The 17,351-nt window shown below is 38.0% G+C and overlaps 1 protein-coding gene across 1 annotated transcript in view; it reads right to left on the bottom strand.

Annotated features, from left to right (window-relative positions):
* Nucleotides 1-17,351, bottom strand: part of SPATA16 (spermatogenesis associated 16) — a 244,465-nt gene that overhangs the window by 38,316 nt on the left and 188,798 nt on the right. Inside the window, exons 7-8 of the mRNA XM_021674760.2 lie at nucleotides 1,220-1,366; nucleotides 90-202 (exon numbers count right to left, since the gene is read on the bottom strand). Of these exons, the coding sequence (XP_021530435.2) occupies nucleotides 90-202; nucleotides 1,220-1,366 (260 nt within the window). The remainder of the gene's footprint in view (nucleotides 1-89; nucleotides 203-1,219; nucleotides 1,367-17,351) is intronic.

The following is a 17,351-nucleotide window of genomic DNA, read 5'->3' as shown; positions in this document are numbered from 1 at the left end:
CCTGCACTATTTGCCACGTAAGCCTTATATACTTCTAGAATTCTCTAAAATCTGTACATTGGACAAATATAAAAGACTCGTATACCTACATTCAGTTGGGTGCTTCTGATGAAATCCAGTATTGGCAAGATTCGCTTCCCCATTGTCTCCATTTGTCTCACTGTATCTTCTCCAGTCAGCAGACCGAAAGGAGTTTTATGCTCTAAAAATTGTAACAATAAACTTTTATACTATTTTCTCCAGACTTCCATTTCAAAATGTTTTCTTTAGCAAGCTATAAACAGATATCTCAATATTAATAGATATGAAATCTTCAGTATAGAAACTACTCCCATCCGTAGACCATATGTATAACAAGGAAAGATCTATGGCGAGAAAGGCCGAGGAGATGCTGCCCTTTAGAAACTGTCATTTATTTATTTTGTTGTGTTTCTTGATTGAGAGATCTAAGAGACAGCCTATAACAATTCACCTATCTCTTCAGAGTATGTTTTTCCTGAGTTGGGAAAAAATGTTGTCATAAATGTGTCTGATTCTTGTCTTGTTCCTCCTAGGTATTATTCAAGTGTGCAGATCCATTGACTTTGATTGTAGCTCGAAGTTCAGATAAGCCTCAGAGGCTACAGTGCCAGACAAAACACAAATTCTTAATTATGTGGTTAGAGCTGCAGGAATAAATTTAACCTGGTCATGAATTCAGCACATAAGCTTGAGATTTCAACTCCATGTGAATATTTTGATTTTTGAAAGTTTCAGCCACGATTACTGAACACCATTTAACTGTAATACTCTCCAAGAGATCTAAGCTCTTGGCTAATTACATAAGAAAAGAGGGGAACAGACATTAATAAAACAACAGATAATACAACTAATTTAAGATTGTCATTGGCTATATTTTTAATTTCATAGAATAATTTCATTGCATAATTTTCTTCCACCTTTGCTAATGGATTATGATGAAAATTAGTATTAAGTGTCCTATGATTAGGCATTGGTGATAGCGGTGGGTGGGGTAAGATGATTAGAGTGAGTGGGGTGGGTATTCCAGGATTGTGTATGTTCTTGGGGGAAAGAGTTCCTGGAACCAGAATTCCAGACATTGTTAACTAACCCACAAAGAAGATTCGGAGGAGTTTGTTTTAACTTAAACATTTTTGGGGGCCCAACTCTCATCACAGGCCCTGCTATATGCTAAACCCTGTGAGTTCAGATGATTTACCTGTGAATACCGGCAGCTTCCTACTTGTTATTTTTTCCAAAAATTTTCCATCTTCTTTGTTTTTGAACCCAAGAGTAAAGAGATATTGTTGAGGAGGAAAAGGTGACCAGTCAGCTGTCTGAGGCAACATGTGGAGTGCCTGAAGATCTGAAATACGACAGAAAGGGAACTAAGAGGCTTTGTTACGGTTTTAATAGTTTTAGGCCTTTCCCCCCACAGATTTCAGGAATTGTACGTGGAAAAGCGATCAATATAAACAGGAAAGGTATGAGGTAAAATTATGTATCAAAAGGCCAAATAGGTAACATCAAAATCATATTTCATTATACTTTTCTTAGTAATCTAAGCATACACAAAGCCTAACAGTAAAATATGGCTAGATTACATGGTTATCTTTCCCCATCTTCAGAATAAGAGATATTCAGGACCAGCTTGCAGGCTTAATATTTTTAGCTGTGACTCTTTTCAAGAGAATTTGATTTTTTTTTTTTTAGACGGAGTCTTGCTCTTGTTGCCTAGGCTCTGGAGTGTAATAATGCGATTTCGGCTCACTGCAACCTCCACCTCCTGAGATCAAGTGATTCTCCTGCCTCAGCCTACTAAGTTGCTGGAATTACAGGTGCCCATCACCACACCCAGCTAATTTTTGTATTTTTAGTAGAGATGGGTTTTCACCATGTTGGCCAGGCTGGTCTCGAACTCCTGACCTCAGGTGATCTACCCTCCTTGGTCTCTGAAAGTGCTGGGATTACAGGCGTGAGCCACCTGCCTGGCCGAGAATTTGATTTTTCTCTTCATAGCTTAAGATGTAAGGAAATAATGTTAGTTATTAAAAAAAAGGAAAGAGAAAAATTACCAAGTGAGAATTAAAATATAAAGCTAATTAATTTAGTTACCATCCTTCATATAGCCATAGGAGGAAATTTAAAATGATAAATGCACTGACTATTATAATTAGACTTAGAAGTAATTCGTGTCATGAAAATGGTTCTAAAACAGACTCAATTCTTAATGACCGTAAGAGCTTATATTTACTGAGTACTTGTTTTCTATCTGCCCCTGTTCTAAGAGTTATGTATGCACTGTTTTTTGAATTCCATACAATAACTTCACAGGATTGGTGCTATTGCCCCTTCTTTATGAATAAGAGATTGAGGGACACAGATGGGAAGTCAGTTACCCAAGAGCACACCTCCAAAGAGGGCAAAGCCAGATTCACAACCAGGTAGTCCAGACACTACAGGCACAGCCCACACTCTTCTTCAAGATTACTTGGCACTGGATCACTTTTGGGGTAGGGATAAAGGCCCACCTTACAGATGATAAGACTGGTGCTTCAAGAGGTTACAAACCTGCCCGAGATCACACATTGAGCAAACACAGGTACCAGAATTGAAAGCCAAAGGCTAACCTCTCAGGGACCTGGAGGCAAGAGTCACTTCATTCATTTCCATTTTGAGTAATGAGACATCAGTTTATTAAAGTAGGTTTCTCAAATGAAGGATGATGAACAGAGAGGTTTAATAAGCCCCTTTGTTTAACACTGCCAGAAAGGGGAAAAGGCAAAATCCCAAATATTGTTGAATGATGGTTTAGTTAAAGGCAGGATTTTAATGTAGACTCAGAACTCAAATGGTAATGGTTTGAATACAGCCTTCACTATTTGTCTGTAATACTTCTATTAAAAACAAGACAGTACACCATGAGTGGTTTTTTTTGTTTGTTTTGAGATGGGTTTCGCTCTTGTTGCCGTGGCTGGAGTGCAATGGCAGGATCTTAGCTCACTGCAACCTCCACCTCCCAGGTGCAAGAGATTCTCCTGCTTCAGCCTCTGGAATAGCTGAGATTAAGCACCCACCACCATGCCTGGCTAATTTTTGTATTTTTAGTAGTGACAGGGTTTCATCATGTTGGCCAGGCTGGTCTCAAACTCCTGACCTCAGGTAATCCACTCGCCTCAGCATCCCAAAGTGCTGGGATTTACAGGTATGAGCCACCGCGCCCTGCCACCATGAGTGTTTCCTTTAACACCATCCCCCTTTTTAAACTGCAGAACCTTTTGTTCAAACTAAAATTTTCTGACAAACCCAATATTAAAACCCAATAAAAAGTAGGGCATTCTGTTTGAATCCTGGCACACTGATTACCCACCCTTATACTGTATCCTCTTCTGTACCTTACTCACAGTCGCTACCTTGAGCTTCTCCACAGAACCTCAGTTTTTCAAAACAGGAAAACACTGCAGAAAGTTGTGTGTCACAGTTTGGGTAAGTAAATAGTGTATGTCTGTCAAATTGAGAGTTAAAATATCTGCTGATTATTGAAAGATTTAAAATATCACAAAATGCCTTTGAAACGCAAACACAGAGTAAAAACATATTAATCCTAAACATTCTTTAGTTTTTCTTTGGTGACTTAGGATCAAGGTCATCTCTTACTGTTAATGAGGGCTAATATTCATCTGGCACTTCTTCTGTGCCATACACATTATCAGGGTTATCTTTTTCTTTTCTTTTTTTTTTTTTTTGAGACGGAGTTTCGCTCTTGTTACCCAGGCTGGAGTGCAATGGCGTGATCTCGGCTCACCGCAACCTCCGCCTCCTGGGTTCAGGCAATTCTCCTGCCTCAGCCTCCTGAGTAGCTGGGATTACAGGCACCCGCCACTATGCCCAGCTATTTTTTTGTATTTTTAGTAGAGACCGGGTTTCACCATGTTGACCAGGATGGTCTCGATCTCTTGACCTCGTGATCCACCCGCTTCGGCCTCCCAAAGTGCTGGGATTATAGGCGTGAGCCACCGCGCCCGGCCAGGATTATCTTTTTCAATCACAGAGTGGGGAGCTGAGCATATTATCAGGCACACCCAACAGATGATAAAGCTGAAGCTTCCAGAGGTTACGAACTTGCCCGAGACCACACACTAAGCATAGGGACCAGAATTGAAAATCAGGCAGCTGGATGCCAAAGTACAAAGGCTTACCACTCAAAACTATCCCCGTGACGGTCTAGGGTCGCGGTATAAAAACTGATGGGAAACATGCCATACAAATGCCAGTAAACACTCTCTATCTAGAACACTACAGCAAATGCTCAAGAGTTCTCAAACTAACAGAGTGACTTTTAGGCATTTCAACATACAGACTGCAGTATTAAATGCTTCTTTAGTTGGTGTTTGTGTTACAAAATGCCTTTTTTAAAAAAAGTATGGCTCATTTTATAAACAAGGTAAAAATGTGATTTCTGCTTTTCAATTTCAAAAGTGCAGGAAGTTTCTTTGCTTTTGAAATCTGCAGCTGATAACCCAGACACACCTGTGTTTACAAGCGAATGTCTTGCTGAAATATTAGCAGGGGAAGAGCTTACTAATTTTACTGAAGTTGACAATGACTGGATTGTGTGAAAAGGCAACTGAGTAACCTTGAGATTTGGCATTTTCTGGTGCAGCCCTATAGCCAAAACCAGCCTGATCTTTTAGGACTCTCTTTATAGATACCTAGCATCAAGACTTTGAGTGGTTAACCTCTTCTTGTCCTTCAATATTTGATAAAGAGTAGACCAATACTAATATTGGCAGTGATTATGTAAAATAGAAACTAATGTCAGTACTATATTATCACTTATTATGAAATATGCTTGCAAAAGTGTAAATATTCTCTGTTCCTTCTGATCCTGTATGCTTCATCCTGTGAGTATTTGACCCATTATTAACTTCCATTTGAAGTTTTAAAATGTAAGAGGCTTCTATATACATACAGTTAAATTTGGAAAAAAAAATATTTTTCAGTATCATTCTTTTTTCATTTGTATGCAGGGTGAATTGCTGTTGTATGAACATTTAGCCTAGCAGGCGTTCTATGACCCAAATTGACGACACACTTACCAGATGTTGAATCTCATGTAACATTAATTTGAGTGCTAATTGTTCTCAATTTTGTGCTCATAAATGTCTACCTATGTCCAAAAAGCCCTGTGCCTCTGATGGATATAAAAGGTAACCAGATTATGTTATCCTTCTGTAGGAAAGTAGAATTGGTTAAAAAAAGTTTTCTTTGCTTCTGTCATGTCAAACAAAATTTGGGAGAAACAGATCTTTTAATGCATCATTCCTTTACAATTTATCCCAATTGGAGATGAAATTTATATGACTATGACTGAATTTATTGTTTAAAAAATCAGTTTGCATGTGTGACACAGTTCCACATTTTTACCATTAGCAAAGTGGATGCTTTAAAAAATAATATCAAAGATAGTTTATGCAGATTAAATTTCTTGCAGAAACATTATCTTTCAATTTCTTTTCCCCCAGATGAAAGATGTCAAATTTTCATCTGGGGGAAAAGAAACTGAAAGAGGTAAACAGTTTTCCCTTCTTCAGAAATATTTTATTGTACTCTGGAAGGCCGAAATTGACCACCTTGCAAGTCCTCAAGCTATTGTGGCTTCTGGACTTTTTGGTATTATTGTCACTTCCTTAAAATCATCTTCCTGGAGTTCTATAGTAGTCTCTCTCTCTCTCTCTCTTTGGCACACACACACACACACACACACACACTCACACACTGGTTCCCTTTTCCTCCTGCCTTCTCATTCGTGCTTCTCACAGCTGTCCCCAGCTCATTGATATTCTCTTCATACATACACCCTTGGGAATATCTCTAGTCTTGTGTCTTTGGCTACTGTTTTTAACCAAAAAATTGGACATCAAAGCTATAGTCACAGCTGAAAATTTTCGCCAAATTCCAACACAGCATTTCCAGATACCTACTGGGACACTGCTATTTGCTCATCATTTTAAAAGTTACTTAAAATAGGCCGGGCGCGGTGGCTCAAGCCTGTAATCCCAGCACTTTGGGAGGCCGAGGCGGGTGGATCACGAGGTCAAGAGATCGAGACCATCCTGGTCAACATGGTGAAACCCCGTCTCTACTAATACAAAAAATTAGCTGGGCATGGTGGTGCGTGCCTGTAATCCCAGCTACTTAGGAGGCTGAGGCAGGAGAATTGCCTGCTGAGGCAGGAGGCGGAGGTTGCGGTGAGCCGAGATCGCGCCATTGCACTCCAGCCTGGGTAACGAGTGAAACTCCGTCTCAAAAAAAAAAAAAAAAAAAAGTTACTTAAAATAGAGCAAATATGTTCCTCAAAAGTGATTTTCATAATCTCTACAACTTCTCTTTTCCTTTATTTTAGCCAGTCTGTTATGAGGATAGCCATTATTCACCCAATTATTCTGGCTTAAAAATTTGACTTTTCCTTCATCTTATTTCTCCTTTAGTGAGTCTCAAAAACTAATTAAACCTGCACATTGCAGTACATCCCATATCAGCCTGTTTCTCTGCATTATCATTGCTATGACCTTGGTCAAATTTCTCATCACATGGTATCTGATTATTGAAGTGTTTCCCAACTAGTCTCACTGCTACCAGTGTTGTTTCATGCCAATACATCGCCACATCACCACTCAACGAGTATTTTTGAAACATCACCTGCCTCTTTCACTGTCACATCCTTCCTCAGGAACTCTGGGGACTTTCCCTTGCCTGGCATTCAAGGCTCTCAGCAGTGCACATCTGCTTCACAATCTATCCATGATTCTTACATTTTCTCTAGTATTAAACTTTATAACCACTTCTGCTGATTTCACTGCCTGTGCTTATCTGGCCTCTGAACTTCTGCTTGTGATTTTCCACTCAGAAACAACTACCTAGTCTCCTCATTTTTTCCTTTATTCAGCTGATCACTATCCTTCCAGATGTGTCTAAGTCCCATCTAGCTCATAGAGGGTTTCCTGAATATTACGATATCCTCCATTCAATCTCTTAAAGAACATTTATATTCAATCCAGAGTGAATCTCCTGTTTCATAGGGGCAAGTCTTAACACCCTGACAAATCTTAATCCTCTTGAAAATCACATCTTTTGTGTTTGTTTTAGTTTTTGGTTTTTATTTTTGGAGACAGGGTCTTATTCTGTCACTTATGCTGGAGTGCAGTGATGCAATCATAGCTCACTGTAACCTTGAACTTCTGGGCTCAGGCAAACATCCTGCCTCAGCCTCCAGAGAAGCTGGGACTAAAGGTACATGGCCCCATGCCCAGTTAATATATTTTTGTTTAATTTTAGTAGGGATGGGGTCTTGCTATGTTGCTCAAGCTGGCCTTGAGCTCCTGACCTCAAGTGATCCTCCTACCTTGGCCTCCCAAAGCACTGGGATTACAGGTGTGAGCCACTGTGCCCAGCCACATCTTTAAATTATCTTCATGCCTCAGGCACCTAACAGATGCTCAATCAACATTTGAATTTAATCTGAAAACACACATTCCCAAACCTTGAATTTTTAATGGTCCAAATAGGACTAGAACTGCAAAAAAAAAAAAAAAAAAAAAAAAAAAAAATCAAAACTAATAAAATATCTAGAGCTTCTGAGATATGGCTTATTTTCTGTCGCTAAACTTAGAAAAAAAATCACATTGCCTTTGTTCTTCATTTTGCCTAAACTCCAAATGGGTTCTGTTCACCTTATGAAGGGTAAGTGAAGTAAAATAATTTGTACTGGGTGACTCAGTAGAGTAGATGCCCAAATGAACAGAGCAGCTTTGCCTGCATGGAAAAATTGGTTTCATAGTTGGCTTGCTGTAGCTTTTTCTCTGGGAAATACGAACTCAGTCACAAAAGATTGGATTAATGGGGAGAGTTTGGCTTAGTGCAACCATTGGCAGCACCAGAAAAACATCTGCAAAAACATAAAATACGGACTGTAGATGAATAGACTCATCTATACATGTGAGGGATAGCTGTATTTGTTATGTAGTTAAATAACCATAAAATGAATTTTAAGCTCTCTGGAAGTAAAGCAGTAAGCATAGACACTGGTGTTATCTGTATTTTCTGTTGGATACCTCATCATCACCACAGCCAACAGATTGTGAAGGAACATTACAAAGCCGTTTCTTAAAAAGAAAAATCAGAGATTTAAAAACACTTTTAGAAAGAAGCAGATTTGTTGAGTTCTACCATTACTTTTCTATAAGTTTCATTTTCTCCTCTATTTTCTGGTGTCTGTGTCATTTCCCTGCCCTTTGTCCACAACAAAATGTTCTGACATTTAGGTTAAAGCAAAATCTCATTTTTTAAAGGTCCCAATTGCTTAGTGTGAGATAGGACCATGTAAGTTTTATATGACTCCTTTTTACTGATCAGTTTCAGACTTTCATTTCTACAGTGCCTTCATAATGCCAACACTTTGTCATTGCTTCTTTCTCAATCATGTAGTGAGTTTTATTTTGTACTCAATACTTCTCTCTTGGAAGTTATCCACAAATTCACATCGGCAAGAAAATAGCAAAAGGTGGCAATTTTGAAGCAAAGTTATTATTATTGCCCCCATAAATAATAAAATGGTTTCTACTTTTAAAAACAGATTGTATATTTTGATTTATGTATTTGATATCTAAGAAAATCATATGTATAATATATAGATAATAAATTGTACAATAAATTGTATTTCCCTTTGACCTTCACTATAATATCAGAGTTATAGACGGAAACAGGAAAAAATTGGTTTTCATTCCCAAGATTCCTAATTTTCACTTCAGGCTGCTGGTCTACTTCTCCAAGATTAATTTTTGTATATTTGTTTTTTCTTGCAATCCACATAAAAACTTAGAAAGACACATAATCCCATAGGAATTTTACACACAGTTCGTTTCTCTTTCATTTGAAATTCTTATTGATTCCAAAGTTTTATGTTTAATGAGCTCAATTGGTTCTTTATTCCAGTCTTTATTACACTGAAGTTCCTTAATCCTACTTTTATCACAGTAGACTAGAGATAATACAAACATTAAAGATATGGCAGTTCCCCCTCAATATGTATTAGACTTACTGTCATTGAAATAATACAATGTTGCTATAATTCCAATAAACTGATGTCTTGTTGCATAGTATAAGAGTTGGAATGGTCACTGGTTAATTGGCTATCTGGCATGCATTTCTCTCCTCCTCCCCTTTTGATTCCTTGGTGAATTCTCTCAGTCACCTCCTACTCTAAAAGTGAGACGCAACTGACTAAGTCAATTAATCTATGCCATTTCCCTCGGTCCCAGTTACTGTTTCAATCACAAGCATATGATGCAGTTAGGGCCAATGCAAAAGAGTGGGCTCCGGGAATTTCATGGAAGAGGCGCTCCTCCTTGGTACAGGGAGATTTGAGATCTGTAATGACATTTGAGAATTTTGCTATTATATTCAAGAACCTAGCACTTGAGGGCATGGTAGAGTTATTGGAACACTAGGTAGAATTTGAGAATAAATTCTCGTTGACTGTGGAAACAGAACGGTGAAAGATAGCGAGTGAGGTATTGGTTGGATCAAGCTGTGCTTAAAAGCATTTCCACCTGTGCATCTTCAAGTTATGCCAGTCAATGCGTTCCAGTGTGTTCTGCCCCTTTAAAACTTAAATACACTGAAGTCAGTTTGAGCTGTGATTCCTACCACTTGAAACCAAAGATTCCTTATACAGGGGTTTAGCTAGTAGTTCAATATATCTTACAAATAATATAGGATCCTTACTACAGTTGAGATGCAAGACAGTAATGAAACTGTCATGTTGAATTTCTAGGAAGCACATTTTTCTTATTTAAGAAAAATAACAGTTGGGGGATTTGGAATTATTACTTTTTATGGCTAGTGCAAAGGTAGCAATATTGAATAACATCCTGGTGATGCCATTATTATAACATTATTATATTATTACTCGTAACTAGACTTACGATTATAATAAAAATAATAAACATTTAACATAATTTTTCTTGACCTAGATTATAATTATTATTTTCCCACTTTGGGTTAAATTCTATATCTCACAGAAAGTGACCCTTGGATAGTTAATTTAAAAATTGCACAATAAAAGTCATGTGATCTTAAAGCCTTAATTTTCCTTTCTATTCAGATTGGTAACTTATTCACTTGTTTGTTTGTTTATATTTACCTTTGTTCTGGAAGTGTAATGACTTGTCTTATGTAAATACATATAGATCATAAAAATATAGTGTGTTTGAAGAAAACAGTTCAAAAGAAAAATTAAGAGATACACAATGAAACCACAAGTAAGATTAATACTCAAAATGTATTTTATAAGGTCCTATATATTTGCTAAAAGTAAAGAGAAACAAATATATTATTCACAATGCTCTTAATTCAAAAACTTCTATAATCACAGAAAAGCACAGTGATTTCTTTTCCTGAGAACAGACTTTCTTTTTTGCTTTTTGTTGAAATTGGTTTATAAGTACTACAACTCTTCATATAATAAGCTGAATTATTCATGATAATTCAAAAACAAAGAATTATCATGTAGAAAATTATTATTATTCATGAATTATCATGATTGATAAGCAAATAATCTTATGGTAATTTATCAGAAATTTCCTATAGCTAACATATATATCAATTTTGAATGTCAACAAGGCTTTGATTTAGAATTTGAGATGAGATGCTGATTTACATATGGAAATCTAAAAGAAGAGACATCTTGATATATGGATATTAGATATTGCTGTCCACTATTCACTATTAGTAGTTAGTTTCATTGTGATGAAACAACTTTTAATCTCTTTTATTTCTGTTAACCTCAGAAACAAAACAACTGTTTTTGACCACTATTATCATTATCCACAACTTTGGAACTTTAGGACAAAGTAATAAGACCTGAAATAAAAATGAGAGATATAAATATTGGAAGCAAAGAAACCATATATTATTACTTAATAATAGATTGTTGTAGAAAATCCAAGAGGATAAACTGAAAATCAGTATAGACAAGAGTTCACTAAGGTATCAAAATACAAAATATATACAACTCAGTATAAACATTCAGGATTTAAAGCTTGACATGGTGGTACCTGTCTATAGTCCTGCTTACTTAAAAGGCTGAGGTGTGAGGATTGCTTGAGGCCAGGAGTTCAGTGATGTAACGTGCTATGAGCGTACCTGTGAACAGCCACTGCACTCTAGCCTAGGCAACATAGTGAGACCCCATCTCAAACAAACACACAAACAACAAACCATGTAAGATTTAAAAACCCAAAATATATAGATATAACAAAATATGCAGTATATTGAAAACAATGGTTCAATCCATAATGGCAACAACAACAACAAAAAATTAGAAATAAGCTTAGTAATGTAAATAATTTTGATGAAGAATTTGATTGCCTAATTTATTTGACAAATATTTTTAGGATCTTTTTGCAAGAATCTACAAATATATGACAGACATTAGAATGAAAAGGTAAGATAATGGAGGGCATGATGTTGTTTACTATTTGGTGACTGTAGCACACAAGTAAATAGCCAATTATAATACAGCATGGTACATTATTAAATTAAGATGAGATTGGAGTATGAGTAAAATCATAGAGATAAACATCTTAACCATTGACAAAGGGAGAATAAACTTGTTTGACTTGTTTAGGGCCTAGACTAGAATTTTTTATTTCCTCTGCGAATATTTTTTTTCTTTTTCTTTTTTTTTTTTAAAGATGGGGTTTCACCATGATGGCCAGGCTGGTCTTGAACTCCTGACCTCAGGTGATCCACCCACCTTGGCCTCCCAAAGTGCTAGGATTACAGGCGTGAGCCACCGCACCCGGCCTCCTCTGGGAATTTTAATTATAGGCATGTGGATTAAGGTTTGAGTTCATGCTACCCGGGTAGTTTAGGAACTCTCACATCTAGGAATAAGCTATTCTGATTGGCAACATTCTATGCTATGGAAAAAGCAAAAGAAAATCCTCTGGGGAAGGATGCAAAATTACTCTAGACTGCACAGGATTTTCACAGATCAAGGCCCACTGAATAATGGCTTACATCTTGCACACAAAAGTGGAAAAACATGCAAAGTCACAGTTTTCAATGAGTGAGAGGTGGTGTGGTATCACAGAAAGGTATTTGGTCTTTCCAGTTTCTGGCACAAAGCTCCTAAGACCTTTAGAATTACACGAATGATAAAAATGATAGGAGAGTCTTTTGTTATAAAGAGGCAACATTTGGAAGGCCTATAATAGTTTCAGGATGGGGGCTGGTCACTAGAAAAACCAACCAACTGCCAGGGAGGAAACAGGGACTGAAGATTGAGTTAATCACTAATAGTCAATTATTTAATCAGTCATGCCTACATAATGATATCTTGATAAAAACCTCTCAACAGCAGGGTTTGGAGACCTTCTGGGTTGGTGAACACATTGAAATTCTAGGAGGGTGATATTCCCAGAGAAGGCATGAATGCTCCAGGCACCCTCCCTCCCCTGTCATGCATTTCTCTATACATGCTTCTCTTTCATTTGGCCGCTTCTAAGTTGTATCCTTTACTTATTGTTACTGTTAATATGGTAAGTCTTGAGTTTTATGAGTTGATCTAGGAAATTATCAAAGCTAAGAAGGGGATTATGAAAACCCTTGATTTATAGTTGCTTGGTCAGAAGTATAGAAGGCCTGGGACTTATTTTATTTTATTTTTGAGACAGAGTCTTGCTTTGTTGCCCAGGCTGGAGTGCAATGGTGCAATCTCTGCTCACTGCAATCTCTGCCTTCTGGATTCAAGCCATTCTCCTGCCTCAGCTTCCCAGGTATCTGGGACTACAGGCATGTGCCACCACACCTAATTTTTTTTTGTATTTTTTTTTGTATTTTTAGTAGAGACAAGCCTTCACCATGCTGACCAGGTTGGTCTCAAACTCCTGACCTCAAGTGATCTGCCTGTCTTGGCCTCTCCAAAGGGCTGGGATTACAGACGTGAGCCACTGTGCCCGGCCAGGCCTGGGACTTGGTATCTAAAGTGGAGGGCAGTGCTACAGGACTGAGCCTTTAACCTGCAGGGTTTCCAAGTAGTTAGTGTCAGAATTGAATCGCAATATTGAACACCTAGTTAGTGTCAGAAAGCTAGAGAAGCAATAGTGTGGGAAAACCCTACACATCTGACTTCAGAATATTGTGAGGAAAAAATCACTTCAGAATTGGCGTCAGAAGTGGGATTTGCTAGAATGGCCCTGACCCACAGAAGCATATGGTTTGGGAAGAGAAAGGATGACAGGGTGAGGGAAGAGGAACCTTTGATTGGCTATCCATGGTATGGAGCAGCAGCTGTGCTTCAGTTAGTTAGTAAATGTAAAAGTTACCAATGGAATTTAGAGGTGAATCTGATTCCCGGCATTTTGGTTTGCTGAATACATGGGTAATGCAAACTAATAGAAAAAATAAAATATACACTGTCTTGGTTATTATTATCTATAAGAGCTAAAATGAAATTAAAAGTGACTGCCAGGTTAAACTTTAATGCTGAATGAAGCAAAGATCTCAGCTGAGCTGAACTTCAGCCACTAGCCCCCAAAGTCTCTCAAGGGGAGAAATTATGCAGGAACAACTGAGTGTACCTCTAAGACCTCTGGTTACTAAGAAGGTGGTCCACATTGAGGGGAGGGCAAAACCAAGAAACTACTAAAACCAGGCGGAGGAGTGTAAGTACACGTACCCAGGGGGTATATTTTATTTTGTAGATCAGCATCATCAGTTTCCTTTACTAAATTAGTGTATTGTAAGAATGACTAACTTAAAAAAAAGTAACTTTGTTTTTAACTGTTGTAGAGTAGGAAGGCATGTTTGGGTGGACATAGGATTCATTGCTCACTATAGGACCACTGCAGATAGGTATACATCATCCAGACACACAGCAAGTTATTCCTGAAAGAACAGTCAGCTTGGTGGACTAAATAAAAGTGACTATAAGATCTGTTTATCCTGAGAAGGGAGACTGTGTGGCTCCTCCTATAAATGACAAGTGGGACATCCCAGATGAAGCAGCTGATACATTTCATATGCAAGGCATGTAAGATTGACTTCAAAATAATCAGGATATTTATCCACTAAATATGCCCATTACCCAGGTCATGGTAAATTAGTGTCCCATGTAACTTAACTGTTGCAAATGGAGCAATAGTTCTTATGAAGTTTGCTTTCTCAGCTTCCCTTTCTGGGTCTTACAGATGCTATAAAAACATTAGATTATTTAACAAGAGAATGAGGAGAGGTAGAAGAGAAGGAAAAGGCTTATCCTAGTGATTTGGAAATTGTTGAATGATTATTAAGAAATGGGGTGAAGAAAGCAAACACTGATAGGAGGAAATAATAGGGAAGAAGGGGAGAGTCAAAGGACTCATCCCTGCAGGTGGAAATCTTCAGATGGCTTTTAAGAAATGGGATAAATAGATGCACATTGATGAGGTTAAAACAAAAGTCTTAATACAGCACTATACAAGGGTGGGTGGACCAAAGGGAGCCTCTGCCTGTCTCTCAATATGAAGGGGCCCCAAACAAGTTATATTTACCCCAATTTTGAGACAGAGCAGAGACCCCCACTTTGGAGTCTGTGGGTCTCCAATATCTTGAGTTTCTTCAAAAAACGTTTCAGGAACCTAGGTAGCCCCGAAAAGTAAATAACTTGATAAACAAAAATATAATAATAATTCAAAACAATAGCCAAAGAAGTTCGAATCACAGAACATTTGTTTCTCCTATAAAACCTAAAAATAACACCTTAATGTATGTCTGAGTTGTTTTTCAGAAATCCAGACCCACCCCCCACCCCCACCCACAAAATGGATCCACTGGCATACAAACCTCAGATGAGGGAGAACTGAGGACTGAAGTCTAACTATGATTCTTGGTTTTAAATTTCTTCCTGACGGGCCTGGAGGAAGTCATAACCACATGCCAGAGGTAGCATTCTTTTCTCCTGATCTCAAATTATAAAACGAAGCTTCTATTTGTTAACCAATTACAAACTAAAAAATCTTTAAATTTACTTACGTCCTGGAAGTCCCTGCTTCAATATATCCTGCCATTTTAGGCCAAAACCAATGTACACTCTCCATGCATTAATTTATAATTTTGCTTATAACTTCTGCCTTCCTAAAATTTACCCCTGCCTTTAAAACCCTTGCCTGCAAGGCATCAGGAAGGTTGGAACTTAAGTGTTAGTGGCCTGATCCTTCTTGCTTGGTGCCCTGTAAATAAAACCTTTCTTTCTCCTACTACAAACCTTGATGTAAATAACTGGTCATAATGCACCAAGCAAGTGAATCCCAGTTTGGTTCATAAAAGTTTGGGGATTTTAAAAAGCTGGAAGGGAAATATTACAATGAGAGACCTGGTCTGTAGTCATTTGGGCAATAGACAGACAGACTAATCAAAATAATTATTGACGAAAGGGTCAGAGTCTCTTAGCTTGACCCCCCTGCTGCAAACCTAAAATCTTTTGCAAATGAATAGGTAAAACAGTGAAGAGAAAGTTACGGAACTTTTTGACACTGGAGCATCATGCACTGTGGTAGCAAAATTCATTGGTGAAGCCCTAACACAGACTACAATTAGACTGAAAGAATATAGAAATGCAAGAGCTAAGAGTAATGTCCTTTTAAAATAATATTTGGTTTTTGTCCTCAATTTCTGACACAGCTTCTAAAATGACTGAAATTTCCTAAGTGATAGGAGCATCTTTTGTTATTCATAACAAGCTCCTTTCAACGTCACTCTTGGGGGGTCCTTAGATAACTTTGGGATGAGGGCAGTTTGCCAAAGAAACCAACCATGTGATTAGAGGCTTGGAATGTTCAGCCTCATGCCTCCCCCACCTCTGGAGAGAGGAGAGAGGCTGGAGATTGAGTTAATCACCAATGAGCAATAATTTAAACAAGGATGCCTATATAATGAAAACTCTATAAAAACCCGTAACAGTGGGGGTTCAGAGACCTTCCGGGTTGGTGAAGACATCACGGTGCTGGGAGAATGGCATACCCAAAGAGGCCTTGGGAGCTGTACATTTCTCACCCCTAATATCTTGCCCTGTGCGTCTCTCCCATGTGGCTGTTCCTGAGTGGTATCCCTTATAATAAACCAATATATAAGTAAGCAAAGTATTTTCCCAAGTTCAGCGAACTAATGATTGATCATGAGGAGGGGGTTGTGAAAACTCCTGAATTGTAGCTGGTCGATCAGAAGTATTGCAACTGCTATCTAAAATGGGCGAAGTTTTGTCATACTGAAGCCTTGTGGGACCTGACTAACTCCATGTGGATAGCTATTGGAATTGAATTGAATCTTTGGACTCTCAGTCGGTGTTGGAGAATGGGAGAATTGGTTGGTTTCTAAGAAAATATTCCAGGGCTGGGCGCGGTGGCTCACGCCTGTAATCCCAGCATTTTGGGAGGCCGAGGTGGGTGGATCATGAGGTCAAGAGATCGAGACCATCCTGATCAACATGGTGAAACCCCGTCTCTACTAAAAATACAAAAAATTAGCTGGGCATGGTGGCGCGTGCCTGTAATCCCAGGCAGGAGAATTGCCTGAACCGAGGAGGCGGAGGTTGCCGTGAGCTGAGATTATGCCACTGCACTCCAGCCTGGGTGACAGAGACAGACTCCGTCTCAAAATAAAAATAAAAATAAAAAAATTTTTAAAAAGCCAATTTCATAAAAAAAGATCTCAAGAGAACTTCTAGGAGTGGAAAAGCAATTATTGGAATGAAAATCTTGAATCTATTAAGGAGTGATCTAGACAGAGCTAAAGGGAGGATGAGAATACAGATCTGAGAAAATTTCAAAATGAAGCAGAGACAAAGACATGGAGAATTTAATAAGCACCCTCAATGATGTGGAGGATAGAATAAATAAAAGTAACAAATGTCCAGTTAAAATTCTTAAATGAGAGAATAGAAAGAATCAGGGACTAGGAAATGGATGACAGTTTTTCAGAATTGATGAAAGATTTGACCCCTTAGATTATGAGCACAGTGACTAAGCAGGTTAAGAAAAAAAAAATTATACCTAGACACATCTGTAGTTAAACTCTAGAACATCAAATGAAAACATGATGTTAAAACTATCAGAGATAAGAGAAGATTATCTACAAAGGAATAAGATCTGACTTCCCAACAGCAATGACACAAGTCAGAAAGCAGTGAAATCATATCTTTAAGGTACCAATATTTTAGTTTAGAAATTTATAACCTGTTGAACTGTTATCTAAGAACTAGGGTGAATTAGAGACATTTTAGACAATCAGAAATGAAGGGAGTATTCTTC

Source organism: Aotus nancymaae, unplaced genomic scaffold (genome assembly GCF_030222135.1).
Source record: "Aotus nancymaae isolate 86718 unplaced genomic scaffold, 86718_ANA_hifiasm-v0.15.2.pri h1tg000019l, whole genome shotgun sequence".
NCBI classification, from domain to species: Eukaryota; Metazoa; Chordata; class Mammalia; order Primates; family Aotidae; genus Aotus; species Aotus nancymaae.
The sequence above is the reverse complement of the archived record's forward strand: the minus strand, read 5'-3'. Positions and strand labels throughout refer to the sequence as shown.